At 46.2% G+C, this 25,415-nt stretch overlaps 1 protein-coding gene across 2 annotated transcripts in view; it reads left to right on the top strand.

Annotated features, from left to right (window-relative positions):
* The window catches only part of Myo10 (myosin X), a 207,179-nt gene that overhangs the window by 126,763 nt on the left and 55,001 nt on the right, over nucleotides 1–25,415 (top strand). Inside the window, exons 7-11 of one of the 2 annotated variants that reach the window (XM_052159432.1) lie at nucleotides 5,771–5,863; nucleotides 6,225–6,293; nucleotides 7,554–7,636; nucleotides 10,431–10,539; nucleotides 12,642–12,722. In XM_052159432.1, the coding sequence (XP_052015392.1) occupies nucleotides 5,771–5,863; nucleotides 6,225–6,293; nucleotides 7,554–7,636; nucleotides 10,431–10,539; nucleotides 12,642–12,722 (435 nt within the window). The remainder of the gene's footprint in view (nucleotides 1–5,770; nucleotides 5,864–6,224; nucleotides 6,294–7,553; nucleotides 7,637–10,430; nucleotides 10,540–12,641; nucleotides 12,723–25,415) is intronic. The other variant, XM_052159434.1, reaches the window with a different exon arrangement.

The following is a 25,415-nucleotide window of genomic DNA, read 5'->3' as shown; positions in this document are numbered from 1 at the left end:
TTTTCAGACACACCAGAAGAGGGCATCTGATCTCATTACAGATGGTTGTGAGCCACCGGCCACTGTGTGGTTGCTGGGATTTGGACTCAGGACCTTCGGAAGAGCAGTCAGTGCTCTTAAACCACTGAGCCATCTCTCTATCCGCAACCAAGATTGTTTGTGTGTCTATGTGTCTGTGTGCACATGTGCAGTTGCTTAGAGTGCCTGCACTCCATTCTAACGAGTCATGGTACACACTTAGAGTTCAGAGAACCACCTTTTGTGTCAGCAGGCGACTTCCACCCTGTTTGAGATGGTCCTCCCGTTGGCTCGCGGTCTGCTAGCTGTTCTCTTGGTCCCTGCCCCATCACCCAGCACACTAGGGCTGCAAATCGCCGTACTGCATTCAGCGTTCACGTGGTCTGGGGACTGGAATCTGGGTGTAACGATTGCATGGCTGGCGCTTCACCCACTGCGCCATCTCCCCAGTCCCCAGTAACTCTTTATGAACTGTGTTTGGGCGTTCTCACTTGATAGGAATTTCTGATTGAAAGTCTTACTCCTTTCAGTACTATAGAGCCTTAGGTGGGTGGCTCGACGAATGTTCATTTCCTGCGGTCACTGTAAAATCTACTAAGGGAAAAAAAAACCAGGATTTTCTTTTGATTATTAAGATGATGACCTGCTACATAACCCAGTCTACCCGTGCGTTTGTGGTGATTGTCTTCTCCAGTCTCTAATGCTGGGATTATGGACACACATTGCTGTGATAGCTTATGAAGTCATAGGGGAAAGGGGAATTTGCACAGCCTAGGTACTTTCTAATTATTTTGCTGACTTCTGGCCTGGTCTTTAACTTTGTTTTCAAAGTCTTGAGAATAAGAAATGACTAATTGTTCACTACATCTCTTGCCCTTACTTACTGCATATCCTCTTACCTCCCCGGTTTATATAAAGACAGCAATGTTTGTCGTGCTTTAATATGGAGGAGAGAAGCATCTTGTTCATGTTGAGATGGCGGTGGGTCCTAGACCACTTAGTAGCATGAGCAGGAGGCTCTCTATCACAGACATGGCCATGTATTGAAGGCATTCTTCATTTCTGATATTTTTTTCTTTTTTGAACATGGAACATTGTTAAAGTCAGTGATTATCCGTCAGTTTTTTATTCTTCTTGTCTTTAGAACCATACCTAATAATTTAACTCAGTCATGGACGGTTTCTCATTTTCTTCTAGGCGGCAATGGAAGTCATGCAGTTCAGTAAGGAGGAAGTCCGGGAGGTTTTGAGGTTGCTGGCAGGAATACTGCATCTCGGCAACATAGAATTTATCACTGCTGGAGGGGCACAGATTTCCTTCAAAACAGGTGAGATTATGCCTGACCCCTGACCCCTGACCCCCAATCCTGTTGCCCTTTAGTGTTTTCCTTATAAGAGATTAGACCCAGAAAATTGGCACCTGGTCTCTTACAGAAAGTTTTCTGGCCCCCAGAATAGAGCTACAGGTTCCCCCCATTTTTCGGTGCTGGTGCTCGAGCCCATGGTCTCGGCCCCTCAGACATGCTAAGCACGTGGTGTCCCGCTCAGGAACTGTGGAGCTCCACCTGTGTGATGCAAGAGTCCAAGGTTCTGACCTGGGCTTGGTGTCTGTTCTTGTTCTTACTAAGAAGGAAAATGGGCCAAATAAGTAGGCAGTTGAGCAACAAATAGTTGATACAGGAAAACCTGGAGTCAGGCGCTGTCACACTTTGCCGTGGTTTTCAGAATTATCTGTCAGGGCTCTGCCGGCAGCTGTCCCTCCTGCTATTTATCCGTTTTGCACTACGACTGCCTTTTAGTAGAGTCCCTTAAACATATAAAATATCAGTTGAAGTACTTTAAATAAATAAATATAAATAAATAAAAAAAATACATTTTATATATAATATGATTTTTGAGAAAGTTTCTGATAGAAGCAATAAATCTTGTTGCAGCAGTTGGGTACTGGATGTGCCTGGGGTAAAAGCGTCTCTCCAGGAGCCTGGTTTCTCCTGATGAGTATTTATTGTGTTTGAGTCCCACATAGTTTCTCTCAATGTCTTAGGAGCCTATAAAGCCTTTGTTTATAGTTAAAGAGGAAGAAAGGGCTTAGAAGTTGAGAGACTGGTGGATTTTGGAGAGGACCTGTGTTTTGTACTCTGTTTCTAGAGGAACCAGCACCCTCTTCTGGTGTCCTCAGGCAGTGCGTGTGCATAGTTAAACGTGCAGTCATATTCTCTCTCTCTCTCTGTCTCTGTCTCTCTCTGTGTGCGTGTGCGTGTCTGGGTCTCTCTCTGTCTCTCTGAGCAGAACCTTTGTATATTTGCGAAATGTTTGTTCATATTTACTGCATTAAAAATCCTGTGGTGGGTTTAGGTGTGGTAGTACAGGCCTGGTGCCAGGACACAGGCGGATGGATGGTGTGTTGCCGGTGAGCCTAGGCTACAGAGTAAGGCCATTGCCAAATCAGGCAACTGCGCACAAGACCACGTCTCAACAACAAAAGAAACCCCAAGAGACAGAAAACATTTATTATCTGAGAGGGAAAATGGCGCAATCAATAAGGTACTTGCTACAAGTTGTGTTGGAGATGTATCCATTGAATCTGGGTCCCACTCCATCAGCTGTTCCCAGAATTTTGGTGAAAGTGTGGTTTTCTGTGAGAAAGCAGAAGGCCTCAATACTGGGCAAAGTGATGGCTGGTGACGGTGAGATGCTGAAGAGGTCTGTGACTATTTTCACTGGCAGCACTCAAGGGACTGGCTTTGCCCCTACCCTTCTCTGACCAGAACAGAAAAGCTTCTACAAGATTATAAGACATAGGGCATCTTACCAAACTGAATTTAAAAGCTGATACAAGAAATGGCTCAACAGTTAGGAATACTTGCTGCTCTTGCAGAGGACCCAGGTTTGAGTCTTTGAACCCGCAGTAGGAGGATCACAACCGTCTAGCCTCTGAAGGCACATGCACTCACAGAGGTATCATGCAGAAAGGCAGATAAACATACAGACACATGCATAAAAATCTATAAGCTTCCGAAAGAGACTGAGAATCTAAGCTGTCTTTTATCATGTAGGACATTAAAGAAAGTTGCTACAGGCAGAAAGCATTTACGTGACATGAGACGTGTCCATCATTTCTGCCTGGAGAGTTCAAGCCTGCTCTCCGCTTTCTGTGTGGCCATACGTGGCTGGATGTGAACCCAGCTGAGGTCCAGCATCCGGGGCGTTTGGGGGACTCTGGGCTCACCTGTGTCTCCTCCTTCACTTTCAGCTCTGGGTAGGTCTGCAGAGTTACTTGGGCTGGACCCAACACAGCTCACAGATGCGCTGACCCAGAGATCCATGTTCCTCAGGGGAGAAGAGATCCTCACGCCTCTCAGTGTTCAGCAGGTATGGCTCCTGCCCTCGATGCCGTCGAGCGAGCGTGGGGTTTCCCAGCCGTGTCTTTACTTGGCATACGTGATCACAATGAACCATTCAAATGCATGGCTCGTGGGCCAAATGGGAAGGATACCCCAGTCTGGGAAATAGTGATGGAGCAGCCAAGCTCTGATGAGCTCGGGTCTGGTACAGGGCAGCTGAGGCTGCGGCCTGATCCTTCCACTTAAGGCTAACTCCTCCATAAGCCAAGGATAGTTATAGTCAAGTCACAGGATTCTTATGAAGATAAAACAAATAAGCAAACAAATCCTTGGTATAAGTACTTAGCACCTGCTGCAGAGTAAGCACTGATTGAAGGAAGCTCTGGACGGTCTCCTCCTCACCATCGGGCAGCACTGGAAAGCACTGTTCCTGCTCTGTGCCTCCGCTACTGATGGTTTCCATTAAAATGACCAGTCCTTCCTATCTTCCTTCTCAGTCGTTCTTCTAGTTATTTATTCACGTGTGTGCCTTGCACGCGTGTGTGTAAAGCAGAGGACACATTGTGGGAGTTGGCTTTCTCCATGTGGTTCCTGGGCATTGACAGCAGGATCCTCAGGCTTGGTGTCAGATACTTGTCCCCCACTGAGCTGTATCACCCGCCCTTTCTAATTCACCTATCTTTTGTTTTCTTTTCAAGATAGCATCTCACTATGTAGCCCTGACCGCCCTGGGATGTTCTGTGTAAACCAAGCAGGCCTTGAATGTATGGAGACCTGCTTGCCTCTCCCTCCCTTGTATTGAGATATAAAGACATATTCCAACACACCTGACCTAATCCTTCTTAAATAAAAAAAATGTTATCCCATAAGGAAAAGAACCTTTATGAGTAAAAAAACTAAGAAAATAAGGTTTTACTGTTTAAACCTAATTTTAATATATATCTAAATAATATGTTTTTATATATATTTATATACACACATTCACTCAATATGCAAATGGATCTATGTAGATGTATATATGTGTATATATATATACATAATATATACATACACACATATAGTATTCATATATATAGATTTGGAGTCCTTTCTATAACTGGACATGTGAAGTTGAGTTTGGAAGGCAGGTCTTTATGAATGGGGTCTGTCGAGTCAGTAAATGGGGCTGCCCCTTATTGAGTCACTAAGCCGCGGACACCCGGTCCTTCCCACAGTTGGGTGGGGGCGAGGTGGGGCCGGTTCTGCCTCCTGCCACAGCCTCCCTTGCCCACTGCAGGCGGTAGACAGCAGAGACTCACTGGCAATGGCACTTTACGCGCGCTGCTTTGAGTGGGGTGATCAAGAAGATCAACAGCCGGGTCAAGGCAAAGACGACTTCAAGTCCATCGGCATCCTTGACATCTTCGGCTTTGAGAACTTCGAGGTGCGCGTGGGGGAGAGCGGGACGGCGCCTCCTGTTTAGAAGCTGCCCTTCCGCATGGTTCCTTAGATGCGTGGCATCCGTGGGTGGTCTCCCCTGCACACTTCTCTCCTGCAGCGCTGACTCCCTGCATCCCTCCCTCCCTCCCTCAGGTTAACCACTTTGAGCAGTTCAATATCAACTATGCAAATGAGAAGCTGCAGGAATACTTCAACAAACACATTTTTTCCTTAGAACAACTAGAGTATAGCAGGTAGGCACACAAGCGCCCGGGGTGGGGGGGGGGGGTGGCAAAAACAAAATGTTTTTTTTTTTAAGTCAGTAAGCACATTCAAGTGAAGGTGTGTCTTAATTTCACGTGGCCTCTTCTTCTCCCCCCCCCCCCCAGAGAAGGATTGGTGTGGGGAAGATATTGACTGGATCGACAACGGCGAGTGCCTCGACCTGATCGAGAAGGTAATGGCTGACTGAAGAATGAATGCTTGCAGTCCCCAGGGAGTCCAGCGGGGCGGGTTCATGTTTATGGGAACAAAAATAACTTGTGCAAACATGCACATCAAAGATGAGAACGTGGAGAGCACAATGGGCCGTTTGGAAACACTGCGAATGCCACGAGGTCGGATGTAAGCACTTGGCTGCCTCCGGCCTATTGTCCCATTGAGCTCAGTAATTTCGAATCAGCACTGTGTGTGTGAACTGGCCTCTCTTAGGTCTTGAGTGCCAGCCCAGCCTTGTAGCCTGGAAGACGGGCCAGTTGTAAAGGTTCGTCCATCACATTTCACTGGGTCCCATTTTTGAAAAGGCCTGTATAGAATTTCATCTTTCCTTTGTGCTGTCTCATTCTGAATCTTTAAGGCCCCAAGATGGCAGTGACGTTTCTCTTTTTAAGTATTGACTTGTGGAGATGGGATGGGGTGGAGCTCTGAAGTGGTTTAAAAGACAAGACATCCCACCGCTAATTCATTCAACCGTTGTCTCTCCCTCTGTAGAAACTCGGCCTCCTTGCCTTAATCAATGAAGAGAGCCATTTTCCTCAAGCCACAGACAGCACTTTGTTGGAGAAGTTACACAATCAGCACGCTGTAAGTCAGAACCCGCCAGCCCTTCCTTTGATGGCGAGCCCTCCCACGTTAATGTTCTCCGTCTCTTAAGCTGGAGTTTCCCCTCCCTTACTAGACCTATATTGAAAAAAGTTCACTTTGGGGCAGCTGCGCAGAATAAGCCCAGGTTTATTTCTGTCATAAGTGGGGAACCGAAATGTTAACCTATTGTTGTGAAAGAGTTGAGAGCAGTGGTTTGGAGCTGCCCCTTGCCGTATGCCAACTCTTATGATATGTGCCCTCACTTTGCAGTAGTTTGCCTTGCGTTAGATGTGGGTTTTTCTAGAGTCAAAGGAAATCAAGGAGTAAAATAAGGCTTTTATGTTTTTGTTGTTTACATTAGAACAACCACTTTTATGTGAAACCCCGAGTTGCAGTCAACAATTTTGGAGTGAAGCACTATGCGGGAGAGGTAATTTCTTTTTACAATGTTATTGAGGGTTGTGGGGTGTGTGGCTTAGGTTACCAGTGCACTTACTTGAAATACAAAACATCTTTGATTTGCTACCAAACACCACATACGCCAGGCATGGTGATATATACCTACAACTCCAGGGTATTGGAAACAGGAATATCAGAAGGTAAAAGTCATAGAAAGGACAAAATACAACTCTCACCTCAACCGGGAAAGAGGAAGCCTTAAGTCAAATGTGAATGTGGTCACATCTAGGAACCCCAGTATAACGTTGCAATATAGTAAAAGTTTCACGGCCAAATCAAACCAGAGAAAAGCATAGAGACACTCTGCAGATACCTGGATCAAGCACCAGGTAGGTAGGTACAGCAAAAAATGCAGAAAGCCTCTGCTACAGGCCTCAGAGGACATTCTTAAGCTTTCTTCCTCGTGGGAGCTAGTGGTCTATTAAATTAATACATCCCAAAAGGTTTCATGGATAGTCACAAGGACATTAGGTTACACACAGAGGAAGATAATGGCTATTTAAGAGGCCAAGACAGCCCAAGACAATTAGTAATTATGCCCCCTACCTATAACATTGCAAACTCTTTAGTCATTAAAGTTCCACTTAACCTGTGTAGAAAGGCCAAGCAGGTACATTGTCTTCTTTCTGGGAGTTTCATCCACAGTCAGAAATTCAAGGTCATTCTTGCCTACAGAGGTAAGTGTGAGGTCAGTCTGTGCTGCATGAGACCAACATAGATGATTGATTGATAGATAGATGGATAGATAGATAGATAGATAGATATAAATGGATGGATATAAATAGATGATGGATGGATAGATGGATGGATAGATGATGGATGGATGGATGGATGGATGGATACATAGAAAAATACATAGATACATAGATGCATAGTTAGATACATAGATAGGCAGACATACAGACATAAACAAATACATAGACAGACAGACAGACAGATGTAAGAACTATATATTTATTGATATTTACTTATTTGGTCCTCACAAAAATCTAATTGATCATAACTTGAAAGTAATTTATTAAGCCGGGTGTGGTGGCGCACACCTGTAATCCCAGCACTTGGGAGGCAGAGGCAGGCGGATTTCTGAGTTTGAGGCCAGCCTGGTCTACAGAGTGAGTTCCAGGACAGCCAGGGCTATACAGAGAAACCCTGTCTCGAAAAACCAAAATAATAATAATAATAATAATTTATTAAGAGTATGACATTTTCTCTTATTTTGTTTTTAAATTAGGTGCAGTATGACGTCCGAGGCATCTTGGAAAAGAACAGAGACACCTTCAGAGATGACCTCCTCAACCTGCTCAGGGAAAGCAGGTAGATTTCCTCCCCCGTGAAGTCATTGACAAGCACATTAGCATTTCTGCAAATGTCTGTAACTTGTGACTAGAGAACAGACTACTGTTGTAGAAGCACTTGACTTGGCGTCTTCTCCAGTGACTTAAGGGATATAATATAGAAGCGGGGAGTGTCCATAACGAGGCAGAAACGGCAAACCTGTGAGTTGGATGCTCTTCCTCTATTCTGTTGAGCTGCTGAGGAAATGCAGGTGGGGAGCACCTACCTGTTCAGTGAGAGGGAATCACTGTGTGGCCACGGCTGGTGGCCAGAGGCTAACTGAGCTTCTAGATCAGGTATGTTTGGCTCAGGAACTTGATCTTTAACCAGTCGAGCCAGCTTGCCCACTATGGTCAGTGAGCTGTTTCAATTTCAGGCCTGGTTTTTATAGGATCCTGTTTCTCATTGTTTGAGATGTCAAGAAAATTAAGCAAGTTTTAACACAACCAGAATTATGAATGTATTAGCCGGTTATTCATTCATTCAGGAATTGTAAGCTCACATTGTGGAATCAAGAGTTAAGGAAAACAGAAAATTTTAACGATTAGTTTAGCTATTTGTATCCTCTGAGGCAGGAAGTTCCCTATTGTCTAGCGACTCAGTAAAAGAGACAGGATTTGAGACAAAGCTCTCTCCCATGTAGGCTTTTCAAACCTGTGGGGGATATAGCATGAATATATACAGAAATAACTTTTAATGTCTGAGGAAGGAAGCAGACAATGGTTAAAAAGCTGTGCTTTTCCTCGGAGCGTAAATACCAGGTGGTCACCCTGTCATTAGCCAGCGATGGATGGGGCGAAGGGAGTCAGGCTGAGCTCGGAATCCGAAGTGCTTGATCTTTTACACTTCTGTTCTCGCTTGTGAAAAGACATTGCTTAAACTATTCTCAGCTCCTTCTATTTGTAGATGAGTTTTCAGACCTGGCAGAAAATACAGGATGCTGGGAAACGCCACAGCATGTTACCTGACAAGGCTGTCAGAGCTGTGAGCATTGAAAGGATACATTTAAATACAGGCTGCCTGTTGATGTTAAGTGGCGGCCTTTTGTTGTGGGGGAAATGCTGTAGAATGAAAAGCTGTTCACAAAGATCAGCTGCAGCAGCCCGGGGTTCCCCTTTGCAAGTGGGGGAGCCTACTTCCCTTTCACCTTTGACAGCTTTGACCTTTTAATAGAATGCAAGCTGTTCTTTAGGAGTTTAAAGCAGTTGGGGTGCAGAGCAGCCTCCATCTCTGAGGTCCAGGGAGGAATCCTGCCATCCCTACCTTGAGGGTATAGCTGGTGGGTGGATGGCCCTTCCGCCTTTCCCCTTGGCGGGGACACCATCACCATGCCCAACATTGCAGCTAGTGATATCCACAGTGCCAGGAAGATGATAAATTATCGGGAAGCCTTTTGCTTTATTTATCAATAGCGCTGATGTTTATTAAATTCACTAGCTGCAGTCATAGAGCTGCGATCTACCAGCCATGGCTCAGGTACTGTGCCTCTAGCCTGGTACCACATCTTCATTTTATTCTTGCTTTGGGACCAGAGAACAAATTCCAAAATTCCTCCCATTGTTCCAGATGAGCCATCTGAGGCAGAGAGAGAGAGAGAGAGAGAGAGAGAGAGAGAGAGAGAGAGAGAGAGAGAGAGAGAGAGAGAGAGAAGGGGGGAGGGGGGCATCTTGTATTTATGATACAGCTACAAAGTAGAAGAGTCAGGATTTGAACCTGTGTCCACCTAGATGTTCCTGCTAACTCTGCCCTGACACGTGTCAGATTGAACTGTCACCACGGTGCCCAGTGGACATAACACACAAATTCTGTTAATTCCTCCATAGAGCTGACCAACTATTGATTGAAAATCTGTGTTAAAAATAAAGCAAAAACAAAGACTAGCTGTACTGAACGTGTACAGACTTCTGTCTCGATGTTATTTATAGACCAGTGCTTCTCAAAACTGGGAGGTAACCCCTTTGGGGGCTGAATGACTGTTTCACAGGGGTCGCCTAAGATCGTCAGAAAATACAGATATTTACGTTATAATTTGTAACAGTAGCATAATTACAGTTTTGAAGTAGCATCAAAAATAATTTTGTGGTTGTGGGGGGGGTCACCACAACATGAGCAACTGTATTCAAAGGTCACAGCATTAGGAAGGCTGAGAACCCCCGCCCTAACCAGTAACAGGTAATACATAGTTAGGGAGATTGTCCACTGTGTTGTTAACTGTAAATAATCTAGACATGATTGAAGGTGTGTGGGAAAATGTGTGTAGGTTCCGTGCAAACAGTGCCTTATTATAAACAAGGGCATTGGTTTCCAGGAAAGGTCCAGGAACCCGTTCCCTCTCCACCCCAAGAAGCTTCTGTGCTGATTCATGCAGAGGAAGTGAAGGGAGCTGTAGGGGCTTAGGTGGACCTCTCAGTGAGACCCCTTCCCAGGTCACCATCTTTCTCTCTTCGTTTGTTTTTTAGCGGGTTTTTGTTTTGTTTTGTTTTGTTTCCTGTCCCCCTCCCCCCGCCAAGATAGGGTTTCTCTGTCTGTTCCAGGCTGTCCTGGGACAAGCGCCATAGACCAGGCTGGCCTTGAACTCTGAGATCCACTCGCCTCTGCCTCCCAAGTGCTGGGACTAAGGGCGTGCCCAGCTGAGCCCTTGTGGGCTCTTCCAGCTCTTCAGGCCCAGTATTATTATTTTAATTATCATTGTAGGAATACACCATAATTACAGTGACCAGGTACCTGGTGGTCACACATGCACACCTCACAGGGCCGCGCTTCCTTCACGCAGGTTTGACTTCATCTATGACCTCTTTGAACACGTCTCCAGCCGCAACAACCAGGACACCTTGAAATGTGGGAGCAAACACCGGCGGCCCACAGTCAGCTCGCAGTTCAAGGTCAGTCCACAATGGACTTGCGGGACTCTGTCATCCTCTAAGAAAACTGAGGCAGGAGGCAGGAGGGCATGCGGTGTGCAACAGCCTGAGCCTTGTTTCTGTTATGACAAGCAGGCTGAGTTTTACAGGTCCACGGCTCCTAGCTCAGGGACCTAAATTAATATTAGAGCACTTGCTGGTTTCTTTCAGTCATGCTTAAAGACCTTTGTTCAATTTCTACCAATTAAGAACAAAAGGCACACACATGAATATTCTAGACTTTCTTTGAGATTTTATTATTTCAATTAACAAAATATTTTTTGCTATTCTTTCTAGTGGAATAACAACCTCATAATTACCAAGGTGATTAAAATAGAAATATTTTATGACTTCAGATCTTATTTTTGTTTTGAGAATGGGGAGGACTGTGCAGGCTAGCCAGTGCTCCTGTGTTTGGGTGTTAATATTGACAACAACATATTTAGAGGCTTATTGTCTTGATACTTTACCACAAGAAGAACCTGGAATACTATGATATCTTTAAAAGAGATACAGTTATAGATTATATGTATAGAAGAATTTTAAGAAACACTGAAATGATTTAAAATTATATATTTGTGTATATAATATACATAAATGTGTCAAGATATGTATTTTTGCACGATGCATAAAATATTTTTTAAATAAATAAGAGAAAGCTATTTAATACTAAGATGTTGAAATAACTGCTTTTCTTTCTTTATTTTTTTTGGGGGGGGGGATTTTCGAGACAGGGTTTCTCTGTGTAGCCCTGGCTGTCCTAGAACTCACTCTGTAGACCAGGCTGGCCTTGAACTCAGAAATCTGCCTGCCTCTGCCTCCAAGTGCTGGGATTAAAGGCGTGTGCCACCACTGCCCGGCTATAGTTGGTCTTCTTAAGAAGGCTTCTTTTGCCTTCCCAAATCATTGTTATTGTATTTAAAATTTCATGTGAAAATAGGGTATATTTCTTCCCATGTCTGAACGTTGGTCTTTTTCATATGTATATGTATATCATAAATATGTATTAATTATATGAGAAGATACTTTATGATATATAATATATTGATATATACATAATATTATATATGATATATATATATATTAACTATCATACCTGATCATTTTATATATATATATATATATATATATATATATATATATATATATATCATTACTCTATGTATTGTAACTATAACCTGGGGATATGTCATACCTGGGAATAGTGACCATTTTTACCCAAATGACAGTGATTCCAGTCACCCACATCTGAGTGAAATCAAGCGCAGCAGCACTGTGAATGTGTAAGCTTTCTTTGTCATTTGGAGGCACAGCCTGTGAGGACCTCTGCCCCTCATTTAATTATCTGTTTGCCCTTAAGTGGCTGCCGGGTCAATGGCATCCTGTCAGTCAGCAGATGCTGATGACCCGCCCTATGAGGCAGGGGGTTGAGCTGCCGTAATTGGGGGGTGGGGGAGGGGGAGGCGGGTGTCACATGTCAGGGTAGTCAGCATAGCTTGCAGTCCTGGGGGTGTGGCAGGTCCCCAGGCATGAAGGGCAGCCTTTGCGCGGGGCAGATGTGGTGGTGCCAGCCCCCAACTCCCAGCTACTACATGCTTATTCTGGGCCAGCTGCCTGGCATCCATTGTAGAGCCCACTCCCACGTGGCCCTGTGAGCGCACGCTGCTTGCACGCCACTCTCTCCGTTGTATGGATGAGGGAACTGAGTCTGGGCCCCACAGACGGATGGCTTGAGCTGGAGCTGTGTGTGTGAGGCTCTACACCCTAAATGTTTAAGTGAGATCTTTGCCTTGTTTTATGTCGTGATGAGATCATTTAATCAAGAATGCTCATTCATCTGACTTTATTATTATTATTATTATTATTATTATTATTATTATTGGTTTTTCTTTTTTTTGGATTTTGGTTTTTTCGAGATAAGAGTTTCTCTGTATAGCCTTGGCTGTCCTGGAACTCACTCTGTAGACCAGGCTGGCCTCGAACTCAGAAATCCGCCTGTCTGCCTCCCAGAGTGCTGGGATTACAGGCTTGCACCACCACTGCCCGGCTACTTTAATTATTTTTTATTTTGTTCTGACTTTCAGGACTCCCTGCATTCCTTGATGGCAACACTAAGCTCCTCCAATCCCTTCTTTGTCCGATGCATCAAGCCGAACACGCACAAGGTAAGGCTTCCGCAGAGCCAGCCTGGGCTCTCCTGCAGGAGGGCTGCCCATAGGTTTGATTTCTCCAACTGGACAGTAAGTGTGGAACCCTGAGCCAGCTTCTGAGTGATGCCCTCAGGCCTTAGGAAGCCCTACTTGGAAAGGAGACTTTGTAAAGTCAATGTGTTTGTCATTGCTTTCTTTTTTGTTTAAAGTGTTTGGATCCAGCTCCAAAGATGCAGAAAAGAAAGAACCATTTAGTATGTTTTTCTGTCGTAGCTGGTGTTTTTAGTTTAGTTTTGTTTTTTTTTTTTTAATTTTTTTTTTTTAGCCTTACTGTTAAATGCTGTGAGGTTATAAACTAAGAAACAATGTGTTTTAAGTAGTTTATATTTTAAATTTAAAATTACACGTATTTTGTTTTTATGAGTGTGGGTGTTTTGCCTAAATGTATGTGTGTACCCCGTGAGCCTGGTGCTCTCGGATCCCTTGGAGCTGGAGTTAAATATGGTTGCGAGCTACCATAAAGAGGTCGCGCTGGGAACGGACACTGTGGCCCAACCATCGCTCTTAACCACTGAACTCTCTCTCTCTAGGCCTATTTTAAGTACTTTAATTACAAGATAGCTTAAAGGTAAACATTTTAAGTGTCAAGATTCACCTAGGAGCAGAAGCCACTTTAACAAGAGAAATGGGATATTAAGTGATTAAGTCAAAGAAGTTAGTTACTGGATTCAAAGCTGAATGAAAATTTTACCGTGTGTGTGTGTGTGTGTGTGTGTGTGTGTGTGTGTGTGTGTGTGTGTGTTTTCTGAGACAGGGTGTCTCACATGTTCCAACTGCCCTTCAACTCACTATGTAGCAGAGGCTGGCCTTGAACTTCTAATCCTCCTGCCTCTTCCTGCAGGCTGGGATTGCAAGTGTATGTATCACACCAGTTTTATGCAGTGCTAGGGACAGAACCCAGGGCCCCTGCATGCCAGTCACTGTAACAACTGAGCTACATCCCAAACCCACACAAACGGCTAATGAGTTCGTTTTCATTTGGCAAACCAGCCCCTTAGAAACCCTTCTTAAGAGGAGACCCCCTCCCCCAAGATAGTAACTTGAAGAACTCTGACATGTGAAGGGATAGAGGATGAAGATGAAGATGAGAAATCGGAGCTGACCCTTGTCCCCTAGAGCTTGGGTTTTATCCTCACAGCTTTGCAGCAGCTGTGACTGCGTTCCCCTTGGTGTTTGACTTTGGCCCCTGACTTAACCATTGTGTTGAGTCCACATCTGGCCACAGATGTGTTCTTGTGTGCTCTGGTCTAACCTGGCAATGTTTCCCTTCGGTGTAGCAGGTCTAATAGTGCCATATCTCACTCATCCTTTGGTCCTGTCAGTGTTTTCTCAGTTGGGAGTCTCGGGGAGGGGGGGTATGGGTGCTCATTAGATTTCTGGTGTACCATTGACTCATTTCCTTCCTGCCTGAGACGCCCCTGGGCAGCTCTGTCCATCTTGGCATCGCAAATTCAGTTTTTTGTTTTTTTGGTTTTTTTTTTTTTTGGTTTTTCAAGACAGGGTTTCTCTGTATGGTTCCGGCTGTCCTGGAACTCACTCTGTAGACCAGGCTGGCCTCAAACTTAGAAATCTGCCTGCCTCTGCCTCCCAAGTGCTGGGATTACAGGCGTGCGCCACCACACCCTGTGGGAATGTGTCTTAATACTGCCCTTTTTTTCTTTTTTTTAAGATTTATTTATTTATATAAGTACCCTGTCGCTGTCTTCAGACACACAGAAGAGGGCATCAGATTCCATCACAGATGGTTGTGAGCCACCACATGGTTGCTGGGAATTGAACTTAGGACCTCTGGAAGCGCAGTCAGCGCAGTCAGTGCTCTTAACTGCTGAGCCATCTCTCTAGCTCCAATGCTGCCCTGTCTAAGGGCAGAAATTTCATCTGGAGAAATTTTATTCTTGATGATTTGTTTCTTAGATGGCACAAAGTTCATTTTTCCTTCAGACTGTAGAAACTTGAAGCCTAGCCACAGCCAGAATTGAAGAAATGGCTTCTTTATTGTTATTTTTTCATGCTGAGATTTGATTGTACCCAATTACTTTGAGTTTTTTACAAAGTGTAAACTCAACTCTGTGTTTCCCTTGGCTCTAGGCTCTGTCGCCCAGACTCTGTAGACACTAATTAGCCACATGCCAAGGGTTGGGTTATAAAAAATATCATAATACCATTTTAAAGGTACTGGAATACGAAGTCCCTGACACAAGATCCAACTCGTCTCTGACCTAAAATGTAGGTGTGGTTTATGAGTGAGAAGATTCCCGGAGAAGCCCTGATTAGTGTTCACTCATTTCCTTCAAGAGCATCAAGTTTTGTTCCTGTCCATTGTGTACTAGGAAATGTTTGGGATGTCTTACAAATGTCTTTAGTCCAAAGATAAATCCAGAGGAGTCTGCCTTTCCCTCTCTTCGGACTGGGGACTATGTCTCCAACCCCAGGGGAGGATGACATGCACCCGTACCCTTTCCAGTTTACCTTGGGAGCTTGGAGGCGTGACTGTGAAGGTGTTTGTGTGTCACTCAGCGTGGGGATGCTGGCTACTCTGGACAGAGTCTAGAATTAGTCTTTTTCAGGTTCTGTGGTCAAAAGGGACACCCACAATAGCTAAGAAGTCTGTCGGCCACAGAACTGTAGGTTAGGACTGAAGGGGGCCACAGACCACATGCAGGAATGGCAGAGTGGCCAGGTGTGGGGGGGCCAGCGGCCTTCCTTCCTGCCACCCCAGGATAGGCACAGGCCGTCAGGTGTGAAGAATCTGGGATCCTTTGTCACTTTTGGTTTTTTGTATGGTGTTGCTGTTGGTTCTCTCTCTCTCTCTCTCTCTCTCTCTCTCTCTCTCTCTCTCTCTCTGTCTCTCTCTCTCTCTCTAGCCTCCATCCCTTACTGACCCTCACTCCTCACCACTCTTATGTATAGAGTTGGGAGAGAATCCTTCTACTTCCAACTTGTAATGAAGCTAAGAAAATTTACTCCTAATAGGAGGTGGTCTGCAGCCTGCTCTGGGCTTGATAGCCACTTTAGACCTTCGTGGTTCCTAGAAGGCAGGTATGTCCCTTGGGTTGTATTTAGGTGGTGATGCAGCCCTTCAGCCTCCCCTTGGGATATAGAAGGGTGTAGCAGCAGCTGGCCCCACCCTGCCTCAAGACCATGGGCGACTTCTGGATTGACAGCAAACCTGCAGGACCTTGTTCATGTCTCCTGGAGGGCATCCTGGCCTGTGATCTCTCTCCCAGCCTGGTGTTTTAGTAAGGGAGATCTCGTCAGAACAGTCTCTCATTAACATTCCACAGAACCCCTGAGGATGTTCTGTAGGAATTAAAGAAGGAGGAAGACCTGATGAGTGTTAGGGAAGTCTTCCCGAGGTGAGAAATTATCTACAGTTTCAGGAGCTAAGGTGAAGCCAGGGTCACTGCCCAGGGCAGCAGCCAAGGCTGCCCCTTGCACCACACCTGGCCACCATGCCTCCTTAATCTGTCATAGGTTTGGTGAGGGCCTAGGTTTGAGGAGAGAAACAGTATGGATTCCAGAACATTTCTACTCAAGTTTTAAGAATATAATACTGTTTTCAAAAACGTGTCTTCTCACCAAAGGCCAGGACTTAGGTCTCATCTCTCTAGGCTGGGGTCTTACAGAGAAAGACAATAGAAACAGTATAGGAAGACTGGTCTGGGGAAAGAATGAGGGAGAGACAGCCAGTGTGTGGGGGAGGCTGAAGGCCAGGCCTCAGCCAAGAGAGACCATATCTAGTAGGGATGTAATCATATGCCTGAGGTAGATATCTTCCTGAGACAAGGTCTCTCATTGAACCTGGAGATTGCTAATTATCCTACGAGGCCGGTTGCAAAGGAGTGCCAGAGGTCCTTCCGGCTGCCATTCCACACCCTGGGTCCAGCCTGGGCTTCCTGCAGTCACAGGGTTTCCTGACCTGGAGATCCTAAGCAGGTGCTCGTGCCCGGCTGCCGGCTCTCTTGCCACTGGGCATCTCCCCAGCCCTATGGGTTTCATTTTCATCTGTTGTTCTTCTTTTCCAGCAATGCTCTCTGCAGATTTTCAGTTGATAGACAGTGAGGGTGCTCAAGTCCCACTCTGCAAGCTTGTCTCTTCTTTTGTGTCCTTCTGCATGACCCAGGGTACAAGAAAGGTATATCCCTGAAGTGCCATGGTATATGGTGGTCCCTGTCACTAAAGATCAGTGCTGTCTTAAGCCGTGGTGCTGCCCCAGCGACTTAATTTAATTTTGGCATTGTGTTCCTGCAATCGTCTTTCATTTCTATAATTGGAAGTCACCGTGGGATATGCCAGTAAGTCAGATGACGCACGTAACATGGACAAATTTTAACATACTAGCACGTTCACTTACCTCTGCTGTCCCCTCCCCAGGTTTGATAGCCCCACCTTCCAGCACACCAGGTGTTTGACAAAACCTCCTCCACTGGTGGCTTGGTAGTTTCTACTCAGATATTGAGGTTTCTGCAAGGGATGGACATTCTGGAATCTTCCATGGCTGGGGAGGAGATGTAGGTGGGTGGCCGATCGGCCCACAGCATTTGTAAAGCAGAAAGATTCACCACTGGAGATTAATATTTGAATTGTGCTTTCTGGAATTACACAGCACGCATTCAGTCCAAAGGTTGTGTAGGATCTTTTAACGAATCTAGGATTCCTTAAGTGTGAAGTGCCGAACCGTTCTGTCACTGCAGATAGAACAAAAACTGGCAAGGGTGCCAAACAAGGAAAACCTTACAAAAAAAGGTATTGTGTCTTCCAGGACGAGTTACCTCCTTTTGTGTGTCTGGTAAGCACGTGCACGTATGTGTACGTGTGTGCTGAGTAGTCACTGGCTTGTGTGGTGTGCACTCCCTGCTGGATCACTCCACCTTGGGTGTCTGTTTGTTCTGAAACTGCCTCTTCTAAAGAGCCTGAGATCTTTCTTTTCTGTCTCTAGACCACTCCCACCCCTCCACTGTGCTCCAGACACTGGAGTTACAGGCATATATGTGACTAAGCCTAGCTTCTTGGGGTAGGAAGTAAGATTTATTAGATATACAGTGTTATGCCTGCATACATGCTTGTACACCAGAAGAGGGCACCTGATCTCATTACAGATGGTTGTGAGCCACCATGTGGTTGCTGGGAATTGAACTCAGGACCTCTGGAGGAGCAGCCAGTGCTCTTAAACCTCTGAGGTAGCTCTCCAGCCCCCAAGCCTAGCTTCTTTTTCTTTTCTTTTTTCCTTTTTTTTTTCTTGTTTGATTTTTGTTTGTTTTTTTCAAGACAGGGATTCTCTGTATAGCCCTGGCTGTCCTGGAACTCACTCTGTAGACCAGGCTAGCCTCGAACTCAGAAATCCCCCTGCCTCTGCCTCCCAAGTGCTGGGATTACAGGCGTGCACCACCACTGCCTAGCTTCTTAACAGGTGTTGAAATTAGAACTGGAGACTGCGTGCCCACACAGCACACACAATTACCTACTGAGTCGGTCTTTCCAGCTCCAATTATGTCCTTTAAATGTCACGCAAGGGGCCAGCAGGATAGACGTGCAGGATTAAGTGCTTGCCCCCGAGCAGAGCAACCTGTGTTTGACCCCAGAATCCACACAGAGGAAGGAGGGGCCTAACTCCTCCAAGACTAGGACTAGTTTCTGTCGGCCATGTTTCTCCCTAAGTCCCTGCACCTCAGCTCTGCGGCCACTGGGTCACTCATCCTGTGCCCAGGGCTCTGAACTTTAACCCCATTGCCCCCGGAGGTACTGAACTCCGGTCTAGCACTTTGACATGCACCCCCTGAGAGGGATTCAGGCCCAGAAGCCCTGAGAGCAGTAGGAGAAAACAGAAATCCTCCAAAGGTTTGGTCTAGGCTTTGACAAGCCTTCCTCTCTAAGCCAATTGTCTCTAGACTATTGTTTGACAACAGCTACATAGATGGGTGAAAGTGTGTGCTTCATGAGGGCGTACAGATGCCAGACAGCTGCCTAGTACCACGAAGGAATCCACGCCTGCCTCACATTGGCAGCGGGAAATATATTCCACATTTATGGCTTCTATTCTGACATGCTTAAAATGAACTAATTCAGGTTGGCAGACCAGTTACCTAACCTAGGAAGCCAGGCGCACCTGAAGCCATGCTGATGAGATAGGAGGAGTAATTGGCCCTTTAGGAAGATGGTGCCTGCCCCCTGGTACGCACACTCAGAGCTGCCCCCTAAGTCTGCTGCTCTTCCGAGTTCCTCAGTCCATCACGGTTCCTTTTCTTCTGTCTTCCCTCAGGAGTGTGCTCTTCCTAACATTTGGTCTTCACTCTTGCCCTAAAGCCCCCCTCCCTACCCTGCCGCTGCTCCAGCACCACGTGACTGACCCCCAGGCTAACTCAACTCTATCTACCTGCAGGGCTTTATCTTTCTCTGCCCCCCTTTCCTCCCCCAGCCCGGTTTGTAGCTCCTCTGCAGCCCCCCCCCTCTTCCTTTCAGTGCTAATGAAATGCTATTTGAGTCCATTCTTAAATGCTTTAATTTCTGAGACTTTGAACCCTAAAATGGGACTCCGCCTTTCTTGGCATCGCAAGGTGTTCCAGTGCTAAATGTAGGCTGTGGCTCAAGTTGAACCGAGTATTTTACACAAGAAATCTTTTTGCCTGGTGGTGGTGGCGCACTCCAGTACTCCAGAGGCAGAGGCAGGCTGATCTCTGAGTCTGAGGCCAGCCTGGTCTACAGAGTGAGTTCTAGGACCGCTAGGACTACATAGAGAGAAAGAGAGAGACCCTGTTTCAAAAAAAAAAAAAAAGAAAAAGAAAGAAAAAAAGATTTTATAAGATTATCCTGTGATCTACCTGGCCAAAGAGTGAACAATGAAGACGTGTGTGTTGTCTAGAACTATGTAGGCCGTCTGCTCTTTTAACTTACTATGGTGGATTAAGGTCTTCTGAGGCGGTTCCATTTCTTCTGTGTACTTTAACTGGAGACCATACACCCACATCAGTACCTGACTGTCAGGGGTTCTTTTCTGTTTTACTGATCCCCGCCCCCAGTTGATCCCTTTAATATTTCTAGGGCTTGCCTTTTCTTTTGCTTAGGACTGTGTCCTGCAGAAGGTCTGTAAAAAGGCAGCTTTACCTTTTGAGAAGATTTTGGTAAAAGGAACCATTAAAGCCACCATTCTTCTCTCCAAACAAAACAGTCCAGTAAAGCCCTCAGTGGTCCTTCAGGCCTGTTTACGAGGTTGTCATGGCAACCATTCAGCTGCCCTCAGTAAAGACCTGGGTAAATAGCTGTAAATGAAGCTGGCTCAAGTTAAGAGTGTTGTTCTCTGGGTAGGTTTTCCAAGATCACAGATAAAATATTTAAGTTTTTTTTTTTAATATCCTGGAGCATCTTCACCTTTAAATATATATATAAAATCTTTGAACATTTTGACTCTTTGGACTTGCACATGAATTTGCATGTTTGCTGGTGTGCGGATCAAGGCTCCTTTGCACCTATGGTCAAAAGTACCATCAGCAATTCCTCTCACGCCAGCCTTGAGAGGCCGGGCTTCTTGAGTAGAATCAGGAATGAATTAAGCAAGCACAGCCCAAGACACTACATAAAAGGCAGGGAGCTGCCCTGGCTGCAGATAGCGGGGGCTGTGTCTGTCTGTCAGCTCAGAGTCTGGAGATGCAGCTGTTTGCAGTGCTCAGCCCCTGAAGAGAGGAAAAGAAAACCCAAGGTAGGACTTGGTTTGGTTGGGTTTCCTTTTGGGCTCTGCCTGAAAGTTCCGTCTACTTTGTAAGGCTGCTGTACTGTGAAGCTGTTGAATGAATAGCAGCAGGGTGGATGGGCCGCCTCTCTACGTACCCAACTGTTAGGTCCTCAAACAAGCGGGGGAGGTGCTGGTTCCAATAGCACAGGTTTGAACTATTAATAATGCTTTGTAAAAATGAAGGGCCTTAATCCACTTATCAGCGGAGGCTTTGATTGTTCAGTCTGTTTTTGATGCGGAACCCAGCTTTGAAAGGAAAATAATTATTATGAATGAATCGAAGAGGAAAGTTAGTCATGGTTTCTTTGTTTGAATTTGAAGTATTTCTTCCCGGAAACTTATTACTACAATCTTATAGCTTTTCTGTGTCTTCTGCTATATAGATGAACTATAAAAGAAATCTGCACAAAATTAATTCTTTCTAAATCTGCCTTATAAGTTGGGTTCTACCAGTGTGGAGATGAAACTTACGTGAATTAATTGATCTTCTGTTGGCTACTGTGAACTCTTCACACATTTGCACACACACAGACACTTGTGTGCATACCCACATACATTAATATTGCTAACAGCCTAGAGAAATATGAGGAAGCAAGGGCGCGTCTTGCTACAGTTCTCCAAAGAAGAAGATTCCCCTAAGGAAGAACTCTTGGAGAGGGCGAATCTCTAATCTTTGACTGTCTGGGGAGGGTGGGCTGGGTTAGGTTGATGTCCATTCAGTTGCTAAGTGTGTCCTGGGAGGGGCTGGATGTTTTCAATAGGAAGGTGGTCTTTCGTAGTAAATAGAGCAACTTTTGAAAGCAGTGGTTAACAAAGGGCTGCCATCAACTCCTAAATCTATTTTTGTTGAAATAAATAAGCATCTATAAATAATCAAACCTTGTGTGAGCTTGTGACTGCTTTCTGCAGAGAGGTTTCCTGTAAAGTACCTGGCACACCAATGTCTGCGTCTCTCACTACCCTCCCGGTCTGTATAGTCTAGTCGGCCAGTAGTTGTCTGATGGCCCCTCCTGGCAGGGCGCAGGTTGGATATCACAGGACTTTTGCTGCTCCCTGAAGTGAAAGCTGTAGATTGGAGCACGTGCTCCCATCCCTGCCACTGGTGCTCCCATCCCTGCTGCTGGCCGTCCTCCCACCATCTTTAACTCACCCCGCAGGGACTTCCAGAATATTTATTATCCAATCCGAGGGGAGATCTGCTGGCCGATCTAGGATCTAGGAGGCCGCTCCCCACCCCCCCACCCCCCACGCCCCGCCCCCAAGCTGGGCTGTCCCTGACAGATGGTTTGCTTCTGTAGTCTCTTAGCAGATGAAGCCCCACATTAGCATGCTCATTGGCGGCCTGGGCTGTGTGTGACTTCTGTTCCCGACTGCTCTGGTACTCCTCCCCCCACCCTCACTCTGCTGTACAAAGGCCATTCTCCCCAAGTCCTCATTCTCATTCTCCCCAAGTTTCCATCTTCCTTCTCCCGGAGCCCCCGTCCTCCTCTTCCCAAGCCGCCCCATCCTCTCCCAGAGCAGATGAGGACCTGCTCCAAGCTCCCCCTCCATTTTCCTTCACAAATAGAATGTGGCTTGGCTTCCTTTACCGCCTGGCTTCTTCCCTCTAGTAAAGAACACATAACAAAGAATGGTAAGAACCGCGCCAGCAGCATCTGCCTGCACCCACACCAGTGTGAGGGAAATTCTCATTGGTTAGAAAATATTTGAAAGCTATCGATGAACTTTTTCCTTTCTTCTTCATTTCTCTGCCCATGCCTTCTTCCCCCATCCCTGTTCCTGGGGACTGAACCCAGGAGCTCCCGCACACTGTCCACCTCGGCTGCTTCTCCCGGCCCTTTATCTTATTTTTATTTTTTTTTATTTTACTTTTGGTTTTTTGAGACAGGATTTCTCTGTGTAGCCCTAGCTGTCCTGGAACTCACTCTGTAGACCAGGCTGGCCTCGGAACTCAGATCCTGTCTCCGCCTCCCTAGTGCTGGGATTAAAGGCGTGCGCCACCACCGCGGGCCCCCCCCCCCCCCATCTTATTTTTAGTTTGCATTAGTGTTTGTGACCAAACTGGACTTATACTTCCTCTCTAAACTGGACAGACATCAAAGGAATTTGCAGTCCTCCCTCCAGCGTTGTCCTCTAGGTACCTGGAGTGGTACACAGGCGTCTCCATCTTCAGCTACACTTACCTTCTATAAATGGGATCATCTTAGTTGTGTATTTTTTTTTCTAGCCTAATATATCATGAAGCATTCCTAGTATTCTGTCACTTGTTATACCAAGTGTGTGTACGTGTATCTGTGTGATGTGTATGTGTGTATGAGATGTGTATGTGTGTGATGTGTATGAGGGGTGTGTGTGTCTGTGTGATATGTATTAGGTGTGCATGTGGTGTGTGTGACTAGTGGCCTTCCCCTCATGGTAGACAACTGCTTCATAAAGAGACCTGTCTGTCCCCAGCCCTCAGTGGCAGTTCTTAAAAGTCAGGTTTCTGTTCCTGGATCATTTCTTTTGTTGCAAACACAACTGTTGTATTATTTTTATTGAGGGCTAGCCTGCAGCTCATGGAGACCCACCTGCCTCTGCCCTCTGCTTGGGACTAAAGGTGTGAGCCACCAGGCCCCGTATAAATTAATTTTTATTAAACCCCTTCCCTTGTCTTCTCTGTTTACATTTCCATACAAATACCTAAACCCACCTGGGTGGAGACAGGCAGGTAGATAACACATCTCCCTTCTTTTCAAGAGAGAAAAAGTGCGGGCCGCTGGACTGGATTGTCCCCTTGAGCAAGCTTCTCTTGGCTGCTGAATAGTTCAACTAGTCTGAGGCTGTGGGATCAAAACTTTTCCTAGCACCCTCCTCAAAGCTTCCTGCCTCTTGCTCTGCCCTCCTTCCTGGTCTCCACCCCACCCCCAGGCTAGGGGCACCGCTAACTACTAACTGCCACTCCTTCCTGCCCTCTGGCCAGCCTCCCCACCCCCACCCCAGCCTCCTGACTTGGGCTCTGCCTCTACCTGCCTGTTTGCGGCCTCCAGAGCCAGGCTCCTTTCTCCTTCAGCTCCTGGCTGGTGAGTACCTGCCCCTCTCTCCAGCATATGTCTCCAGCTCGGGCTCCAGGCTTGGGTTTCACAGTCTCTTTAATTTTGTAATCTACTTTTTTTTTTTTTTTTTTTTTGTCCTGGTTGCCTGGATTTTCCAGTTCTGGCCTGCCTGCCTCTTTGAAGTGGAGTGTGTCCATGACTGGATTTCATGTTCATGTCCCTTCCTTCCCGCTTTGGCTACCTCTCCTGTGGATGATGCTTGCCTAACCATTTTCTTTCTTATCGGGCCGAGGCTGGGTGCCACGCTTGGCACTGCTGGTGTGTGGAGTGGGCAGTTGAGGGTAAATGTGGTCTTAGCCTGTTCATTGCAATCGACTCAGCTGTGGTTCTGGCCCTGCTCAGTAGACACAGGGCTCAGCCCCCAGCCGTTCCAGACAGACCTTTGGGTGAGGACTTCATTCAGTACTGCATATTGCTTTTTAGTCTTTATTACTATTATTATTTTTGTTGTTATTGTTATCATTATCATATTATTATTATTATTATTATTATTTGCTCTTAGGGAGATGGCATCCACGCATGGTAACTTTTTCTGGCAAATTCATTGTTGCATTTTTTACTCTTAGAAAACTGTACCATTTCCAGTCTTTGAGAGACGATCAAGGCCTGGCATTAAATGGCAGTGCTCCTCGTAAGCCATGTTCAGACTTTGAAACTGTTTGCGGGGCTTTTATGCCAGCATGCTGCATACCACTGTGCGGTGCCTGTGCGCCGTCCGCCCTCGCAGATGAAAGGCCGTCCCAGTTCCAGCCCTCTCAAAGGATGCAGCCACTCATTATAGCGTGCCAGACGCTGCTCCAGTCAGCAGTGCACTTTAGAGGGACTGATTCTCCTTGGTTTTGGAATGACAGGGTGGTAGTCTCAGCATCTGCCCCTAGGAAAGGGAAGAGACCCTGTCAGAGATGCTGCTGCTGTCACTTCCCGTTTCCAGTCCAGAATGGCTGAAAAATCCACCAGAAAAGGAGTGTTCCTCTGGGTATCTGAGACTTGTGTACAGTACTGACTTCTTTTAAGGCACATAGACTTAGATACAGTAATTGTCGTATTCACACCGAAGACCAGGAAAGATTTGCTAAGTCCCACTAAAGATCACTGAGCCCAGTACAAATCACTGTTAGGTTATCGTGTGCAAAGGAAGCAGGAAGGAAAAATTAGCTTAAGTCTGTTCTCTTTTTCCCTTGGTCTCAGTCCGAAGTTTGGGTCTGTCGTTTGGATGGAGGATGGATCGCATTACATAATTTCAGTGATGCCCAGGCTAGAAGGTTTCCATTAGACACAGGCACACTCCGAGTCTTCAGTCAGAGGTAGCTTGTAGATCGGGGAAATGAGGTCCTGTGGAGGTGGAAGAACAGGTCAGACCTGGTCATGACGTCATCGGACTCCGATTTCCAGGCTTGTAGCAGTGCCTGCTACTTCTCACAGAGCCGAGCCCGGACAAAGAGCCACAGAGCTGTGACAATGGCCACCTCTTAAACCAACCTTGCTTGCAGCCTTGTGGCCTGAGCCAGGCTGCACCTGCTGCCTGAGACAAGCCAGGGGCACTCCGTGGTCAGCCTCACCTCCAAGGTCTGTCAGCGTCCATGGGGTGAAAGCTTTGCCTTTCGAGTGCTCAAAGAACAGAAGCCGCTACAGTACAATCGCCACCTGTTCTGTATAGCGCAGTCGCCCAGCAGGCCTGGGCATAGCCTGCCTCTCTTTCTTGTTACAACATGTTGCTGGAGGTACTGAATGGTTGAGAGAGACGGTGCCTCGGGTCCTGAGCAGCTGACCTGAGGCACACAGGTGGGTCTGGTTTGGGTTTTGGTGGCGGTGTCTTTTCTTTTCTTC

The sequence above is a fragment of the Apodemus sylvaticus genome, chromosome 16 (assembly GCF_947179515.1).
Source record: "Apodemus sylvaticus chromosome 16, mApoSyl1.1, whole genome shotgun sequence".
NCBI classification, from domain to species: Eukaryota; Metazoa; Chordata; class Mammalia; order Rodentia; family Muridae; genus Apodemus; species Apodemus sylvaticus.
Note: the sequence above shows the minus strand (reverse complement) of the source record. Positions and strands in the feature narration are given on the sequence as shown.